The sequence below is a fragment of the Ahaetulla prasina genome, chromosome 1 (assembly GCF_028640845.1).
Source record: "Ahaetulla prasina isolate Xishuangbanna chromosome 1, ASM2864084v1, whole genome shotgun sequence".
NCBI lineage: Eukaryota > Metazoa > Chordata > Lepidosauria > Squamata > Colubridae > Ahaetulla > Ahaetulla prasina.
The window spans coordinates 5,553,156-5,571,439 of record NC_080539.1 but is presented as its reverse complement, the minus strand read 5'-3'; the positions used below and the strand labels follow the sequence as shown (position 1 = coordinate 5,571,439).

At 45.6% G+C, this 18,284-nt stretch overlaps 1 protein-coding gene across 2 annotated transcripts in view; it reads right to left on the bottom strand.

Moving 5' to 3' along the window:
* Positions 1 to 1,706: 1,706 nt before the first annotated feature.
* VPS53 (VPS53 subunit of GARP complex) overlaps positions 1,707 to 18,284 on the bottom strand; it is a 76,532-nt gene continuing 59,954 nt past the window's right edge. For both annotated transcript variants that reach the window (XM_058164058.1, XM_058164059.1), the window contains exons 19-22: positions 17,886 to 17,955; positions 11,786 to 11,923; positions 6,591 to 6,695; positions 1,707 to 4,830 (exon numbers count right to left, since the gene is read on the bottom strand). In XM_058164058.1, coding sequence (XP_058020041.1) covers positions 4,660 to 4,830; positions 6,591 to 6,695; positions 11,786 to 11,923; positions 17,886 to 17,955 — 484 coding nt within the window. In that variant the 3' untranslated portion in view covers positions 1,707 to 4,659. The remainder of the gene's footprint in view (positions 4,831 to 6,590; positions 6,696 to 11,785; positions 11,924 to 17,885; positions 17,956 to 18,284) is intronic.

Genomic DNA, 18,284 nt, shown 5'->3' with positions numbered 1-18,284 from the left:
AAGGGGAAGAATTTCTCTTTTAACTAGGTGAAACACGCGGGAACTTTCAGAGTCACTTTTCACCAGTTGTGCCAATTTGATGTATTCAATAAATTGTTCTTTTGAGGAATCTAACATAACATAACATAATAACATAACATAAGACTTCAGAGGATAATTAGAACTGCAGAAAAAATAATTGCTACCAACCTGCCTTCCATTGAGGACCTGTATACTGCACGAATCAAGAAGAGGGCCGTGAAAATATTTGCAGATCCCTCGCATCCTGGACATAAACTGTTTCAACTCCTACCCTCAAAACGACGCTATAGAGCACTGCACACCAGAACAACTAGACACAAGAACAGTTTTTTCCCGAAGGCCATCACTCTGCTAAACAAATAATTCCCTCAACACTGTCAGACTATTTACTGAATCTGCACTACTATTAATCGTTTCATAGTTCCCATCGCCAATCTCTTTCCACTTATGACTGTATGACTATAACTTGTTGCTGGCAATCCTTATGATTTATATTGATATATTGACCATCAATTGTGTTGTAAATGTTGTACCTTGATGAAGGTATCTTTTCTTTTATGTACACTGAGAGCATATGCACCAAGACAAATTCCTTGTGTGTCCAATCACACTTGGCCAATAAAATTCTATTCCATTCTATTCTAACATAATAACAGAGTTGGAAGGGACCTTGGAGGTCTTCTAGTCCAACCCCCTGCCCAGGCAGGAAACCCTACACCACTTCAGACAATTGGTTATCCAACCTCTTCTTAAAAACTTCGTGTTGGAGCACCCACAACTTCTGGTCGCAAGTTGTTCCACTGGTTAATTGTTCTAACTAACAATCAGGGAATTTCCCCTTAGTTCTAAGTTGCTTCTCTCCTTGATTGGTTTCCATCCATTGCTTCTTGTCCTGCCCTCAGGTGCTTTGGAGAATAGCTTGACTCCCTCTTCTTTGGGGCAGCCCCTGAGATATTGGAAGACTGCTATCATGTCTCCCCTAGTCCTTCTTTGCATTAAACTAGACATACCCAGTTCCTGCAACACTTCTTCATATGTTTTAGCCTCCAGTCCCCTAATCATCTTTGTTGCTCTACCTGCCTTAGACTTCTGCTTTCGATGGGTGCATTACTTGGAACTTTCTCCCACTCTCTCCCCTCTCCCTCTCCCTTTCCCTCTCCCTCTCTCGCTCACACACACAAAGTCACGTGATCATATTTGGGGGACTTAACAATGGGCTCACTTGTGCGGCCATTGCAGTGTTTGGCAGTCACATGACCACAATTTTCCATGAGGTTCTTTGGCGTTTCCTTCCTGTAACTGGGAAAAAAATGCCCGCTGGTGTTTGCTTAATGCCCATCGCAAAAAATGCCAAAAAGTTGGTTTCAGTCACATGGGATGCCTCGGCTTACGACCAGAACGACTTACAACCGTAATTCCCATCTAAAGTATGGTCATAAGTTGAGGACTACCTGTCGCCATGTTTATTTCTTTATTTTCATTGGTCATGTGGATTGGTACAACCGCCTGCCTCGCCTGTCAGAGACCCGGATAAGAATAAAAACAAGAGAACAAGAGAACAAAAGAGGAGATGAAGAAATAAATATAGGAACAAAATAGTCACCAAGCTCCATCTAACCTGGTGTTTCCCATCCTTTTACCTTGAACGGAAAAAAACCCAACGAATTGAAGCCAAACTCATCAAGTGACCAGAGAATCCACTTTATTAACAGGAAATGTACAACTTGAGGAGTCTTAATTATTAGCCAGAAAGGGTGTGATAAATTAGGCAACCGTTTAAAATCAATGGGAAGGGAGGAAGGGAAGGAGATAAGGAAAAATAGGGAGAGGGAGAGAGATGATAGATAGATAGATAGATAGATAGATAGATAGATAGATAGATAGATAGATAGATAGATGAGAGAGGGGAAGAGAGAGATGATAGATAGATAGATAGATAGATAGATAGATAGATAGATAGATAGATAGATAGATAGATAGATAGATAGATAGATAGATAGATAGATAGATAGATAGGCAGGCAGGCAGGCAGGCAGGCAGGCAGGCAGACAGACAGACAGACAGACATCTGATGGAAGGAAGGAAGAAGGGAGGGAAGGAAGGAAGGAAGAAGAGGGAATAGAGAAGAAACAAAGGAAAGGAAGGAAGGAAGAAGGAAAAAGAGAAAGGAAGGATGGAGGAGGAATGGAAGGATGGATGGAAAAATAGGGAGAGAAAAATAGAAGAAAGAAAGAAAAAGGAAGAAAGAAAAAGGAAAGAAAGAAAGAGGAAGAACGAGGGGAGGGATGGAAGGATGGAAGAATAGGGAGAGAAAAAGAAAGGAAGAAAGAGAGAAAGGGGGAAGGAAGGAAAGGAAAGGAAAGGAGAAAGAAAGAAGGAAGGAAGGAAAGAATGAAAGACGTTACTATTTACAAGGCAGCAGGTTTCTCAAGAGGGCAACCCTCCTTCCTGTTTGTTCAACCTTTTGCAATCTGAGGGCCCAGAGGGAGGGAGGGAGGGAGGGAAGGGAAGGCCGAGATGCCAGCAGACCGGATGATCTCTTGGGAGGCCCCTCTTATCCCGCTCTCCGGAAGCCCATAAAAACCAGGCAGGTCCTGGTTACACCTTTCCTTGATTAGATTTTTTTCCTTTCCTTTCGCAAGCCAGGCGAGGGCAAACACTGCTCACCCTGGATCGCAACCAATCCGGGGCCAAGGGCCAAGGGCAGGCCACCCTGCCCCAGGGCCTTTTGCTTCGAGGGTGCATGCATTGGTGTGTGTGTGGGGGGAAGGTGTCAGCAACTCAAACACCCTGAATTTGCAAACGGGATCCACCTCCGCAGGCCCCTTAAGGCAGAAAACCCCTCGCCTTTTTTTTTTAAAAAAAAAAAACCACCACGCAAACTCCAGCAGCTGCAAGAATTTTGGGGAAGGGTGAACCTCTCCTCCCGCCCCTCGGGAGGTTTCCTGTTTTTAATGAATGCACTGCAAAGCAGTCCGGGGTTTTGTAGGGTGTGAAAAAAATTTTTTTTGGGGGGGGGGTGTTTCCCTAGCATGGAGTGACGATACCCTGGCCCAAAATTTGGAGTGCAAGGTCTCGAAAGCTTCCCGAAGCTTTTGTCTCTGCAAAGCAGAAAAGGGAAAATGAGAAATCCGCAGATGTTTTTCAACACACACACACACACGCACACACACGCACACCGGGGGGGGGGCATTCCAGATCCCAGAAATTCTCAGGAAGGAAAAAAGGTTATCTTTAAAAAAAAAAAGGAAAGGAAAAAAAGACCCAGGAATTCAGGAAGTTTTTAAAAACGAAAAAAAAAAACACAAGCAAACAAAAAAAACAAACTTTGTTCCACTCTGGACAAATGAAGGGCAGAGGAAGCAAAATTAAAAAGGAAAAAAAAACAACACAAAACCAACAAACAGAAGGCAGTTTTGAAAAGCACAAACAGAGACACACAAAGAGTACAGAAAGAACCAAAGGCTGTGCAACACATTCTGATTTTGGACAAAAAAAACTCTAGCGGCCTCCCGAGTGGTTTTTGTTTTGTTTTGTTTTGTTTTTTTAAAAAAATCCGGAATATTTTCATCCTGGCAAAAACCAGTAGCGAATAAAATTTGGCTGGAGGAGGGAGGTTTCATTCTTTGGACCGAATCCAAGGTAGGTGAGATCCGGTTGAATCTCAGCAGAGATTTTTGCTTGGGTCACGTTAGTCGGTGGAAAAGAGACAAGAAGTTTAGTTTCTGCTCTCCGAAAGGCAGAAAAATGGAGGATGGGGAGGGGGTGGGTTAGATTGCCCACTAAAGATGAGGAGATGGGGGTAGAGGGAACCCAATAAGGAATTATATATTTGTCAAGTGGATTTATCGAATGGGGCCGATGAATGAAACGTAAATTGAAGTTTGCAGCTTTTTTTTTTCCTTCTGAAATTGTCTATGAAATTTCCCGGAATTGATTTTGAAACTGACTGAAATTTCTTCGGGGAATTGACACTTTCTGAAACAGACTCAAAACAATGAGTTTTGGTCTGAGCTACTTAAAGACTGTCTAGGTCTCTTTTCCCCCTCCTAATCTTGGCAACTTTAAACTGTTTGGACTTCCAGCTCCCAGAATTCAGGGAGCTGGAAGTCCACATAGTTGAAAGTTGCTGAGGTTGGGAAATACGGCTTTATGTAATGAAGCCGATAAAACCATCGCAGAGTTACGCCGGAAAACAGCTCGGAGAAAAAAAAATACCCACGGAAAGAGGAAGGAGTGAGGGGTCTATGAAGAAGGAGGACCCTCTGTTCCTGGGGGAATTTTTTTTGCATTTGGAACGTCGCAAAAGAAGATTCCAGCATCAACATCAATCATCCTACATGGCTACTTCTTAAATATAAAATTAACCCTTGCCAAAATTCAGGGATCGCATTTCAATGATAAGACTTTGGAAAATATCAACTTCCTGCCAAAGATTAGGATGTGATTTGGGGGGGTACTTGAATTCATCGGGCAGACCGTCCGGACAGGTTACAGGGGAAGCTGGGATGCTGGAGACATTTCTGCTATCTGGAAGGCCCTCGATGGGGTAGGTAAGTATACAACCTGCAAGCGACAATGAAGTTTGGACCATGATGCCTTCAGCAGCTGGAGAGGAAGAAGATGGCCAAGTAGCAGCTACAGTCTTTTCTTGATCAGTTTTTCCAGTTTGCGGATACGGGAAGATTCCTGCTCGGGCGTGGGAGCCGCCAGGGAGATGCAGCCGCCGGTTTCGGCGCCCGAGGGAAGAGCCGGGAGCCTCTGGCGGAATAAGTCCAACATGTTACTTTGCTCGCTTCGCTTGAGACCCTGTAGAGACATGGGGGGGGGCAGGGGACAGAGGGAGGAAGAAGAGGAGGTGGTCACCATAGTAGGCAAAATTCACATTTGGCTTCAGAGCTTGAGCTAACATGGGCTTTGCAGGACCTCCAAGGCTGTGGTTTATTGTTTCGTGCTGGATTGATGGAGAAGGCCATCCAGAAAGAAAGAGGATAAGGGGATGATAAGGATGGGTTGCGTCCCTGCAGAACATCTGGAGGCATCTGGAAGACATGCCTCCAGCACAACTGGAAGACACACCCAGAATATGTGGAACATCTAGAAGACATGTCCCAGAACATCTGGGAGACATAGCTCCAGCATGTCTGGAAGACACACTTCATTACATCTGGAAAACACTCCTCCGGAACACCTGGATGACATGCCTCTGTGGATTTGGAAGATGCACCTCTAGATCATCCAGAAAACAAGTCCCTGAACATCTCCAGTATGTTCAGACCTCCAGTATGTTCACACCTCCAGTATGTCTCCCAGACCTCCCTTATGTCTGGATGACACACCCCATAACTTCAAGACAAGTCTCCTGAATACCTCGAAGACATGACACAACACATTTGGAAGATACAACCAGAACATCTGGAAGATGCCTCCAGGACATCTTGCGTGTCGTGGCTTGTCTTTCCCAGATATCCTGGAGGCACGCCATCCAGATGTTATTGGCAGTCTTCTAGATGCTCTGGAAGCACATGTTCCAGATGTTCTGGTTGTATCTTCCAAATGTGTTGGGTCATGTCTTCGAGGTATTCAGGAGACTTGTCTTGAAGTTATGGGGTGTGTCATCCAGACATCCTGGATGATCTTCCCTGTCCTCTAGAACACAGGGAAGACAACCAAAACGTCTGGAAGATAAAACCCAGGACATCTGGAAGAGATGCTTCCAGGCACACCCCAGGATGGCAAAGACGTTTGACAGTCTCATCCAAGAAAAGCCACCCGAGCCGCCTCGTCCTCCCTCCTCTCCTCAGCCGGGCCCCTCCCGTCTACACCTGGGCCTGTTATCAGACTCCAAGTCTGATAATGAAGATGAACGGCCTGTCATGCCTCCAGCCCCCAACCCTGGCCCCATGCCCGGACAGGATATCAGGAGTGAACAGACAAGCCTGATAAACTTCACTCCTACAGCATGTGAGCAGGAAGCCAGCCACGTGCTGAAATTACCGACAGCAGATCCAGCTGAAGAGAATTCACAGTGGGAGGATCTTCGCTTCCGGAGATCTGAGAGGCGACGCCAGCAGAAGGAAGGGAGGGGCAGGCCTGGATAAATGCTGAGTCATGGACCCACACCCCACAGCCTATATAAAGGACCTGCTTGTGGCATTCCAACCTTGAGTCAAGCAAAGTCTCATCTAGTTTGCTGCTATTGCTGAAGTCACAACTTGGACTCCTGCCTGCCCTGATAAACCTCGAAGGAATTTGACAAGCTGCAGAGGCTTCGTTGCCATGCTTGATACGGACTTCCTAGACCCGGCCGTCGGAGGGGGAGTGGGACACGACATAGAGGGACGTCAGGAAAGCTGAATTATATGGAGTCTAAATGTTCTGAAAATGAAGCACATCAGGGCAAAGTCAGACTGACTGGTCTTCTTTTTATCCAGATGTGCCATAAGTGAAATCAAACTGGTCCCGGATCATCTTCAACACCCATCTTTCCTAGTCTTTTTCTATGCTCCAGAGGAAATAGAACAGCACTGGCCTTTCTTGGTGCCTGCCTGCCCTGGCGCCCAACTCACCTTCATCTCCAGAATCTTCTGGAATGTGTCAGTGGTGCAGTCGGAGAGGAGTTTGATGTAGTTGTCCACAAAGACCACAGTGGGCTCATGGGGAGCCATCACAACCTACAGGGAGAGAAGAGCAGCTGAGTAAGAAGAGCCTTGACGGCACAGCGGTCAGAATGCAGGATTGCAGGCAAACTCTGCCCACAGCCAGGAAGTTCGATCCTGACCGGTTCAAGGTTGACTCAGCCTTCTGTCTTTCCGAGGTCGGTAAAATGAGGACCCCGATTGTTGGGGGGAAAAATACGCTGTAAACCGCTTAGAGAGGGCTGTAAAGCACTATGAAGCGGCATATACCGTATTTTTTGGAGTATAAGACGCACCTTTTTCCCCCAAAAAAGAGGGTGAAAATCTGAATGCGTCTTATACTCCGAATGTAGCCCCTCCCAGCTTCTCAAATGGAGGTTTCAGAGGCTGAAAAAAGCATCAGAAATGGAGCTTCAGAAAAGAAGCCCCCAAACAGAGCTTCAGAAAAGAAGCCTCCAAACGGAGCTCAGAAAAAAACCCTCCAAACAGAGCTTCAGAAAAAAAGCCTCCAAACAGAGCTTCAGAAAAGAAGCCTCCAAACGGAGCTCAGAAAAAAACCCTCCAAACAGAGCTTCAGAAAAGAAGCCTCCAAACAGAGCTTCAGAAAAAAAAGCCTCCAAACAGAGCTTCAGAAAAGAAGCCCCCAAACGGAGCTTCAGAAAAAAAGCCTCCAAACAGAGCTTCAGAAAAGAAGCCCCCAAACAGAGCTTCAGAGGCTTTTTTTCTGAAGCTCTGTTTCGGAGGCTTTCAGAGGCAGATTTTTTTTTTTAAATGAAATGGAGTTTCAGAGGCAGGGAAAAAAAAGAAGAAGAAAAAAAAAAAGCAAGGCAGCAAGCAAGAAGACCTGTTGCTAAAATTCACCTCTGGGAACAGCTGATTGGGGGTATTCCGGGAGGCCGTTCCACCTGCCAATCAGCTTTTTTCTTATTTTCCGCCCCAAAAACTAAGGTGCGTCTTATACTCTGGTGCGTCTTGTACTCCGAAAAATATGGTAAGTCTAAGTGTAAGACAAGTCTATTGTCAGAAAGGAAAGATTTTGCAGGAGGAGAGCCAGCTACTTGCTGGCCAGAGTCAAATAAATAAACAAACAAAGATCGGTTTTTCACATTCTGCAGCTCACTCCCTCTAATACTTTTCCGAAAAAAAGGAACTTATGATTGTTTTCCACACTTACGACCGTTGCATGGTAACATGATCAAAATTCAGATGCTTGGCAACTGGTTCACATTTACGACGGTTGCATTGCCCCGTGGTCACGAGAGTCCCCTTTTTGCGACCTTCTGACAAGCAAAGTCAGTGGAGAAGCCGGATTCACTTAACAACCGGATTCACTTAACAACCGGATTGCTAACTTATCAACTGCAGCAATTCCCTTAACAACGATGGCAAGAAAGGTCCTGATATGGGGCAAAATTAACGTAACAAATGTCTCACTTAACAACACAAAATTTGGGCTCAATTGCGGTCGTAATTCGAGGACTACCTGGACTCCATTTTGCAAAAAAAATAAAATAAAAATGATACCGGGAACCAGTATCTCCGTTGTCGAATTTGCTGCAGCCATGCCGCGTGACTCCGGCATAGAAACTACTGACAGCTGAAAATAAACAATGATTCACTTAACAACTGTGGCAAAAAAGATCGTAAAATGGGGCAAAGCTCACTTAACAAATGTTTCTCTTAGCAACATAAATTTTGGGCTGAATTGTGGTTGTTAGTCAAGGACTATCTGTACTTATTATGACTCACCCCTTTTATTAAAAGTTTTAGTGAGCTGCAGTTCATGAATCCTTCTGCCTTTTCATGAAAAGTGTGTGTCAGAAGAACCCACAAAACAAAACAAAAACTATTTCCTCTCTAAAAAAACATCCAGTCTGTTTTTTTTTCTGCCTTGACTGCACTTTTGTCCCTGTGCCAGCCAGCAAAATAAAATTAAAAATACAGGTAAGTCCTCAATTTATGACCACAACTGAGTCCAGAATTTATGTGGGGAAGGGCCTTCTCTGTGGGGGCTCCTACCCTCTGGAACGAACTTCCCCCAGGACTTCGACAACTTCCTGACCTTCGGACCTTCCGCGGCGAGCTGAAGACGTATCTATTCTTCCGCGCAGGACTGGCATAGAATTTTTAGAATTTTTATTATTGGGTTTTTAAATTTTAATGGGTTGTATGGTTTTAATGTATTTTAAATTGGGGCCAAATTGAATAAGTTTTTTAATTATTGATTTTATTTGTCTTGTATTTACTTACTGTTGTTTTTACTTGGCTGTGAACTGCCCTGAGTCTTTCGGGAGAAGGGCGGTATAAAAATTAAATTATTATTATTATTATGTTGCTAAGCGAGAAATTTGTTAAGTGAGCTTTGCCCCCATTGACTTGCCACATTTGTTAAGTGAATCACTGCAGTCGTTAAGTTAGTTACACGGCTGTTAAGTGAATCTCTGACGTTGCATGTCAGAAGTTTGCCAAAAGGGATAACATGACCCCGGGACACTGAAACCGTCATAAATATGAGTCGGTTGCCAAGGGTCTGAATTCTGATTACGTGATCATGGGGATGCTGAAACGGCTGTAAGTATTGAAAAACAGTCATTTTTTTCAGCGTTATAACTTTGAATGGTCACTAGATGAATTGTTGTAAGTTGAGGACTACTTGTATGGTTTTTAAGGGGCTTAAATTCTAACTATGTGAGGAAGCAGCAATAAGTTTATGGAGCTTCTCTGTCATCCAGGTCACAGGTTGTCCCAAAGGGGCTTTTTTTCAAGAGGCAACTGGACTTTCTGGTTTTTCTTTGAAGACGTTTCGCTTCTCATCCAAGAAGCTTCCTCGGTTCTGACTGGATGATGGTGGGGAATGGAAGGATTTATACTCCTTGCAGACAGCTGGTCATTTATAATAAATCCTTCCAGTGGGGAAATGTAAAATTTGTTACTACTGGTTCTGTGGGGCTGACTTGGCGGGGTGGGGGTGGGAGTAATGTGACTGGGTGGGTGTGGCCAAGTGTTGTTGTTTTTTACATTTAAAAGCGTTTTTTCTACAACCTCTTTGGCCAAAGAGGTTGTAAAAAAAAATGCTTTTAAAAGGCTCTGACGATCCCAGCTGAGCCGCGCGATCATCAGAGGCTCTTTTATAAACTTTTAAAAGCATTTTTTCGGCCGAAGAAAAAATGCTTTTGAAAGGGAAAAAAAACAAAACAACCTCTGATGATCGCGCAGCTCAGCTGGGCATGGGGGAGGGGGCAGGGATTTTTTATAGCGGTTCTCCGAACCACCCGCCGCATCGCTACCGGATCGGGTGATCCGGTCTGAACCGGAAGCATTTCATCCCTGAATCCTTTCCTTCCCCACCATCCGGTCAGAGCTGAAGAAGCTTCTTGGATGAGAAGTCTTCAAAGAAAAGGAACTCCAAGCTGCCTCTTGAGAAAAAAAACACCTTGGGAAAGCCCATGCCGTGTTTTTTCCCTATCCGATTCCAGCCTCTTCCCGATTTTTTTTTTTTTATTTACATTTATATCCCGCCCTTCTCTGAAGACTCAGGGCGGCTTACAGTGTATAAGGCAATAGTCTCATTCTATTTGTATATTTTTACAAAGTTAACTTATTGCCCCCCCCAACAATCTGGGTCCTCATTTTACCTACCTTATAAAGGATGGAAGGCTGAGTCAACCTTGGGCCGGGCTTGAACCTGCAGTAATTGCAGGCTGCTGTGTTTTAATAACAGGCTTCTACAGCATGAGCTACCACGGATTTTTCAGGAAAAGCTTCTGCCTTTCGGCATCTCGGAGGCCAAACCCCGAATTTGAGAAGCTGCTCTAGAAGGTGGGGGGGTGAGGGGGTGGGAAATGCAAGGGTTACCCCCGTCCAGTCCCCCCTCCCCCCAAAGGCACGAAGCAGCTGTCACCAGCCTTGCCTGGGATCTAATTGGAAATGCCGAAGGAAAACCCATCCTGGGAAAAGCTGAAAAGCCCTCAACTCCGGAACGGAGAAAGGAATTTGGGGAAGGACTCTGCGCTCGGTTGCCTTTAAAAGTGAGCGAGGAGCCCAAAATTAGAATGGAGAGGAAGGGGAAGAGAGCCAGTTTGGTCTAGTGGTTCAAGCAACAGGCTAGAAGCTGGGAGATGGTGAGTTCTAGTCCCGCCTTAGGCACGAAAGCCAGCTGGATGACTTTGGGCCAATTACCGGTGAGTTCTAGTCCTGCCTTAGGCAAAAAAGTAGGTTGGGTGACGTTGGGCCAATCACCAGGAGATTGTGAATTTTAGTTCCGATTTAGGCACGAAAGCCAGCTGGATGATTTTGGGCCAATTACCAGGAGACTGTGAGTTCTAGTCTCGCCTTAGGCATGAAAGCTGGCTGGGTGAGTTTGGGCCAGTCACCGGGAGACAGTGAGTTCTAGTCCTGTCTTAGGCATGAAAGCCAGCTGGGTGACTTTGGGCCAATCATCAGGATATGGTGAGTTCTAGTTCCACCTTAGGCACGAAAGCCTGCTGGGTGACTTTGGGCCAATTACCAGGAGATGGTGAGTTCTAGTCCCGCCTTAGGCATGAAAGCTGGCTGGGTGACTTTGGGCCAATTACCAGGAGATGGTGAGTTCTAGTCCCGTTTTAGGCATGAAAGCTGGCTGGCTGAGTTTGGGCCAATCATCAGGAGACGGTGAGTTCTAGTTCTGCTTTAGGCACGAAAGCCAGCTGGGTGACTTTGTGCCAATTACCAGGAGACGGTGAGTTCTAGTCCCACTTTAGGCATGAAAGTAGGTTGGGTGACGTTGGGCCAATCACCAGGAGATCATGAATTCTAGTCCCGATTTAGGCACAAAAGCCAGCTGAATTACTTTGGGCCAATGATCAGGAGATGGTGAGTTCTAGTTCCACTTTAGGTATGAAAGCTGTCTGCTCGCAGGGTTGTTGTTATCGGAAAAATAGGAGCAGGAAGGAGTATTAAGATACGTTCGCTGCCTTGAATGGTTAAAAACAATAAGGGAAAAAAACAAGCAAACAAACAAACAAACAAATAAATAAATAAATAAATAAAATCAGTCCTATAAGGTGGCTTCAGGTAGCCAACTGCTTCCTTCCTTCCTCAGGAATTCTTTGGAGGGCGAGCCGGTCTGGAAGCAAGAAAAAATCTACCTTGAGGATCATCTCGGCCCGCGTCATGCCCTTGACCACGATCTTCGTGTAGCTGGCAGGCGCCTTCCTCACCACCTGCGAGCCGATGGACGGCAGGTCGAGCAGGACCATTTTCAGGGAGTGAGTGTCCAGCAGCAGCTGAAGCGGATAATAAGAGGGACGATGAAATGACGTTTTATATACTAGCCACTAGTATATAACGTGAAAGCAAACTCCACTCCCTGTTAGAACTGATGATGTTACCTAGTTGGGTCGTGAAATGTCTGCAAGAAAATAACCAAGCTCAGCGAGCACCAAGGAGCCCTCAGCCTTCCTCTGCCTCCTCTTCCCCCCCTTCCTTCCTTCCTTCCCTTCCTCCCTCCCTCCCTTCTCACACTGCTGATGTTACCTAGTTGGGTCATGAAACATCTGCAAGAAAATAACCAAGTTCAGTGAGCACCAAGGAGCCCTCAGCCTTCCTCTGCCTCCACTTCCTCCCCTTCCTTCCTTCCTTCCTTCCTTCCTTCCTTCCCTTCCTCCCTCCCTCCCTTCTAGCACTGCTGATGTTACCTAGTTGGGTCATGAAACATCTGCAAGAAAACTACCAAGCTCAGCAAGCACCAAGGAGCCCTCAGCCTTCCTCTGCCTCCTCTTCCCCCCCTTCCTTCCTTCCTTCCTTCCTTCCCTTCCTCCCTCCCTTCTCACACTGCTGATGTTACCTAGTTGGGTCATGAAACATCTGCAAGAAAATAATCAAGTTCAGTGAGCACCAAGGAGCCCTCAGCCTTCATCCTCCTCCTCCTCCTCCTTCCTTCCTTCCTTCCTTCCTTCCTTCCTTCCTTCCTTCCTTCCTTCCTTCCTTCCCTTCCTCCCTCCCTTCTAGCACTGCTGATGTTACCTAGTTGGGTCATGAAACTCATGTCTGCAAGAAAATAACCAAGGTCAGCGGGCACCAAGGAGCCCACAGCCTTCCTCCTCCTCTTCTCCACAAACCCTACTCTCTTCTAGCGCTGATGGTATTACCTAGTTGGTTCGTGAAATATCTGCAAGGAAACAGCCAAGCTCAGAGAGCACCAAGGATCATCCATCCATCCATCCATCCATCCATCTTTCTCTCTCTCTCTTCATTCCTTCCTTGCTTTCTTCCTTCACTCACAGATGAAGAGAGCATCTATTTTTTAAAAACACGGCAGGCTATCAAATAAATATTGTTATTAAATATTAAATACCCATGCCCAGAATGACTGTGAATTAAATGTTGGAATGCAATAAGGAAAAAAAAAATATTTGTCTCCTGTACTTGTAAGCCACAGCCCAGGGCGTGTGTACTGTGCACAGATCAATGTGGATTGTAAAACAGTTCAGAGACTATAAATAGCTATTTGTTGGGAAACCGAGACTGTTTTTCATTCTCTTTTAAGTGAAATAAAACAAGGAGTAGCTGGATGTGAGGTGACACTCCCTCTTTCTACAGGGAGTCAAATCTAGGTAGTTTCCTGATTGCTTATTTGTAGCCCATGACTATCATTAAGTGTTGTATCATTAAGTTTTAAATTTGTACCCTATGACTATCATTAAATGTTGTAAGTATTGTACTTTGATGAACGTATCTTTTCTTTTATGTACACTGAGAGCGTATGCACCAAGACAAATTCCTTGTGTGCCCAATCACACTTGGCCAATAAAATTCTATTCTATTCTATTCTATTCTATTCTATTCTATTCTATTCTATTCTATTCTTTCTATTCTATGACTATCATTAAGTGTTTTATCACTGTTAAATTTGTACCCTATGACTATCATTAAGTGTTGTTTGTACCTTGATGAAGGTATCTTTTCTTTTATGTACACTGAGAGCATATGCACCAAGACAAATTCCTTGTGTGTCCAATCACACTTGGCCAATAAAAACCTTTATTCTATTCTATTCTATTCTATTCTATTCTATTCTATTCTATTCTATTCTATTCTATTCTATTCTATTCTATTCTATTCTGAACATATCTTTTCTTTTATGTACACTGAGAGTGTATGTACCAAGACAAATTCCTTGTGTGTCCAATCACACTTGGCCAATAAAATTCTATTCTATTCTATTCTATTCTTTCTATTCTATGACTATCATTAAGTGTTTTATCACTAAGTGTTAAATTTGTACCCTATGACTATCATTAAGTGTTGTTTGTACCTTGATGAACGTATCTTTTCTTTTATGTACACTGAGAGCAGATGCACCAAAGACAAATTCCTTGTGTGTCCAATCACACTTGGCCAATAAAATTCTATTCTATTCTATTCTATTCTATTCTATTCTATTCTATTCTATTCTATTCTATTCTATTCTATTCTATTCTATTCTATTCTATGACTATCATTAAGTGTTTTATCACTAAGTGTTAAATTTGTACCCTATGACTATCATTAAGTGTTGTTTGTACCTTGATGAATGTATCTTTTCTTTTATGTACACTGAGAGCGTATGCACCAAGACAAATTCCTTGTGTGTCCAATCACACTTGGCCAATAAAAACCTTTATTCTATTCTATTCTATTCTATTCTATTCTGAACGTATCTTTTCTTTTATGTACACTGAGAGAATATGCACCAAGACAAATTCCTTGTGTGTCCAATCACACTTGGGCAATAAAAAACTCTATTCTATTCTATTCTATTCTATTCTATTCTATTCTATTCTATTCTATTCTATTCTATTCTATTCTATTCTGAACAGATCTTTTCTTTGATGTACACTGAGAGCATCTGCACCAAGACAAATTCCTTGTGTGTCCAATCACACTTGGCCAATAAAAAAATTCTATTCTATTCTTCTTCTAATGTGGGTTTAAATCTTAATGTACCTCTGGCATTGATCTTGTCTGGGTGTGTGCAGGAGTTCGAGATGAATTTGATATCGGTAGCCCTCGACTTATGACCCCAATCCAGCCCAATACTTGTGTTGCTGAGCGAGGCAGTCGTAAAGCGAGTCTCGCCCGATTTTACCACCTTTCTGGTCACCGCTGTTAAATGAATCCCCACGGTTGTTAACTGAGTAGCACGGTCGTTAAAGTGAACCGGGCTTCCCCATGGACTTTGCTTGTCGGAAGGTCGCAAAAGAAGATCACGGACAAACCCCCCCCCCACTGCAAGGGTCATAAGTACGAGTCAGTTGCCAAGCGTCTGAATTTTGATCACGCGACCGTGAGGATGCTGCAGCAGTTGCAAGTGTAAAAAAACAGTCATAAGTCACTTTTTGCAGTGGCCTAAACGGTCACTAAGCGAATGGTTGTAAGTCAAGGACTACCTGTATTATAGCTTTTCAGTGTTTCTCACCCTTGGTAACTTTAAGTTGGGTGGACTTCAACACGCAGAGTTGTCAACAAATTTTGGATGCGCCACCCAAGGCTTTGCATCATGAAGTCGCCCCAGCACCAACCTGAGCAAAGGTGCCAAGTTGATTTAATTCAGTCCTAAGGCTTTCTCCGCGTTCATCCGAAATCTCTCCAATCAAATACAAACATACCGAGAAAGGAGAATATTTGTATCCCAGAGTTGAAATGAGAGGGTCCTTGGTGCTCGCTGAGCTGGGTGGTTTTCCTGCAGACGTTTCATGACCCAACTAAGTAACATCAGCAGTGCTAGAAGGGGATGGGGGTTGTGGAGAGGAGGAGGAGGAGGAGGAGGAGGAGGAGGAGGACGATTGTGGGGTCCTTAGTGCTCTCTGAGCTTGGCTGTTTTCTTGCAGACCTTTCATGACCCAAGTAGGCAACATCATCAGTGCTAGAAGGGAGAGGGGGTTGTGGGGAGGAGGAGGAGGAGGAGGAGGAGGAGGAGGAGGAGGAGGAGGAGGAGGAGGAGGAGGAGGAGGAGGAGGGCGACTGCAGGGTCCTTGGTCCTCTCTGAGCTTGGTGGTTTTCTTGCAGACGTTTCATGACCCGACTAGGTAACATCATCAGTGCTAGAATGGAGAGGGAGTTGCAGAGAAGAGGAGGAGAACTGTGGGGTCCTTGGTCCTCTCTGAGCTTGGTGGTTTTCTTGCAGACGTTTCATGACCCAACTAGGTGACATCATCAGTGCTAGACGGGAGTTAAGTGTGAGGGGGAGGAAGAGGAGGAGGAGGACTATGGGGTCCTTGGTACTCTCTGAGCTTGGTGGTTGTCTTGCAGATATTTCATGACCCAACTAGGTATTATCAGTGCTAGAAGGGAGTTAGGTGTGAGGAGGAGGGGGAGGAGGACGACTGTGAGATCCTTAGTGCTCTCTGAGCTTCGCTGTTTTCTTGCAGACCTTACATGACCCAACTAGGCAACACCATCAGTGCTAGAAGGGAGAGGGGGTTGTGGAGAGGGGGAGGAGGAGGAGGAGGAGGAGGAGGAGGAGGAGGAGGAGGAGGAGGACTGTGGGATCCTTGGTGGTCTCTGAGCTTGGCTGTTTTCTTGTAGACCTTTCATGACCCAGCTAGGCAACATCATTGGTGCTAGAAAAGAGTGGGGATTATGAAGGAGAAGCAAGGGGAAGAGGAGGAGGAGGGGGGGGGGAGGAGGAGGAGGAGGAGGAGGAGGAGGAGGAGGAGGAGGAGGAGGAGGAGGAGGAGAACTGTGGGGTCCTTGGTGCTCGCTGAGCTTGGCTGTTTTCTTGCAGACCTCTCATGACCCAGCTAGGCAACATCATTGGTGCTAGAAAAGAGTGGGGATTGTGAAGGAGAAGCAAGGGGAGGAGGAGGAGGAGGAGGAGGAGAACTGTGGGGTCCTTGGTGCTCGCTGAGCTTGGTGGTTTTCCTGCAGACGTTTCATGACCCAACTAAGTAACATCAGCAGTGCTAGAAGGGGATGGGGGTTGTGGAGAGGAGGAAGAGGAGGAGGAGGAGGAAGAGGAGGAGAAGGAGGAGGAGGAAGAGGACTGTAGGATCCTTGGTGTTCTCTGAGCTTGGTTGTTTTCTTGCAGACGTTTCATGACCCAACTAGGGAACATCATCAGTGCTAAAATGGAGAGGGAGTTGCAGAGAAGAGGAGGAGAACTGTGGGGTCCTTATTACTCTCTGAGCTTGGTGGTTTTCTTGCAGACATTTCATCACCCAGCTAGGTAATATCATCCATGCTAGAAGGGAGGTTGGGCTACAGCAGTGGTTCTCAACCTTTATAGTGCTGCGACCCCTTTAATACAATTCCCCACGATGTGGCGACCCCAACCGTAAAATTATTTTCGTTTTGAATTGATCGCGCCTGAAGCCGTCTTGGCTAGCGATCTGAACTGCTTGCGATTGCCTTGAGGACGGAGGCATTAAAGCGGAGACTCCTCCCCTATTAAGTTTATGGCGCCTGAAGCCAGATTAGGCTAGTGATTGGGAGTGATTGCAGCTGGCTTGAGAGGGAGACATCAGAGCAAAGATTTCTCTCTTTTTTAATTCATCGCGCCTGAAGCCGAGTTCGACTAGCGATTTGAAGAGCCTGCAGCTGGTTTGTGGAGTCAACCATTGGAGCGCGATTCTTCGACTCGCAAGTATACGTCCCATATTTCCGATGGTCTTAGGCGACCCCTGGCAAATCGTCATTCGACCCCCAAAGGGGTCCCGACCCACAGGTTGAGAACCACTGGGCTACACGGAGGAGGAGGAGGAGGAGGAGGAGGAAGACTACTATGGGGTGTTTGGTGTTCCTCAGAGCTTGGTGGTTTTCTTGCAGACGTTTCATGACCCAACTAGGTAACATCATCAGTGCTTGATGGTTGGTCTGGTATTAATCCTGGGGTTAATCTCTGCATATCTGGGTGTTGAGCCAACAATCCAACAGTAATCAATCCCCCAATCCCCAAGAACACTCCCCTCCAAAACTGACAGGGCAAGTATATCAACAGGGAGCACACCCCACCTCCTTCTAGCACTGATGACATTACCTAGTTGGGTCATGAAATGTCTGCAAGGAAACGCCCCCAAGCTCAGAGAGCACCGAGGGCTCCTCAAATTAGAAACACAAGCCTTGCTGTGATTTTCGGCCTGTTCAACCAACGGTTCAGACAGCTGACAAACATTTTGAGAAGGATCGAGCCCCTCTCCTGAGCAACCCCCCCTCCCACCGGCTGTTTCCCAAAGACCCCCTTCCCCAGATTTAAACTTGGCTTCTCACCTGTTCTGCCCCCACCATGCTGATCGGCTTGCACTTGAAAAGGTGGTTGATAAACTTGGGGATGAAGCAGCTGCAAGAAAGAAAGGAAGAAACGAAGAGGAGACATTTTTCCGTGAAGCTTAAGAGGAAAAACAGATATATATTTTTTGCTCATCCAGTATTTCTCAGTCTTGGCTCGGCCGCTGTAAAATGGGTGGACTTCAACTCCCAGAATTCCCCAGCCAGAATTCCCCAGCCAGAGGGGTTGGTTTAGCCCAAATGGCCGACATGCGCATGTGCGTGCAGCTGCATTTACACGAGCTGTGTACACGTGCAACTGCCACTCACTTAAAGGGGAGTGAGGGAGGGTGTGTGCGCGCACGGGATCGCTGGACACGGTTGCAAATCGTTTCTGCGGCC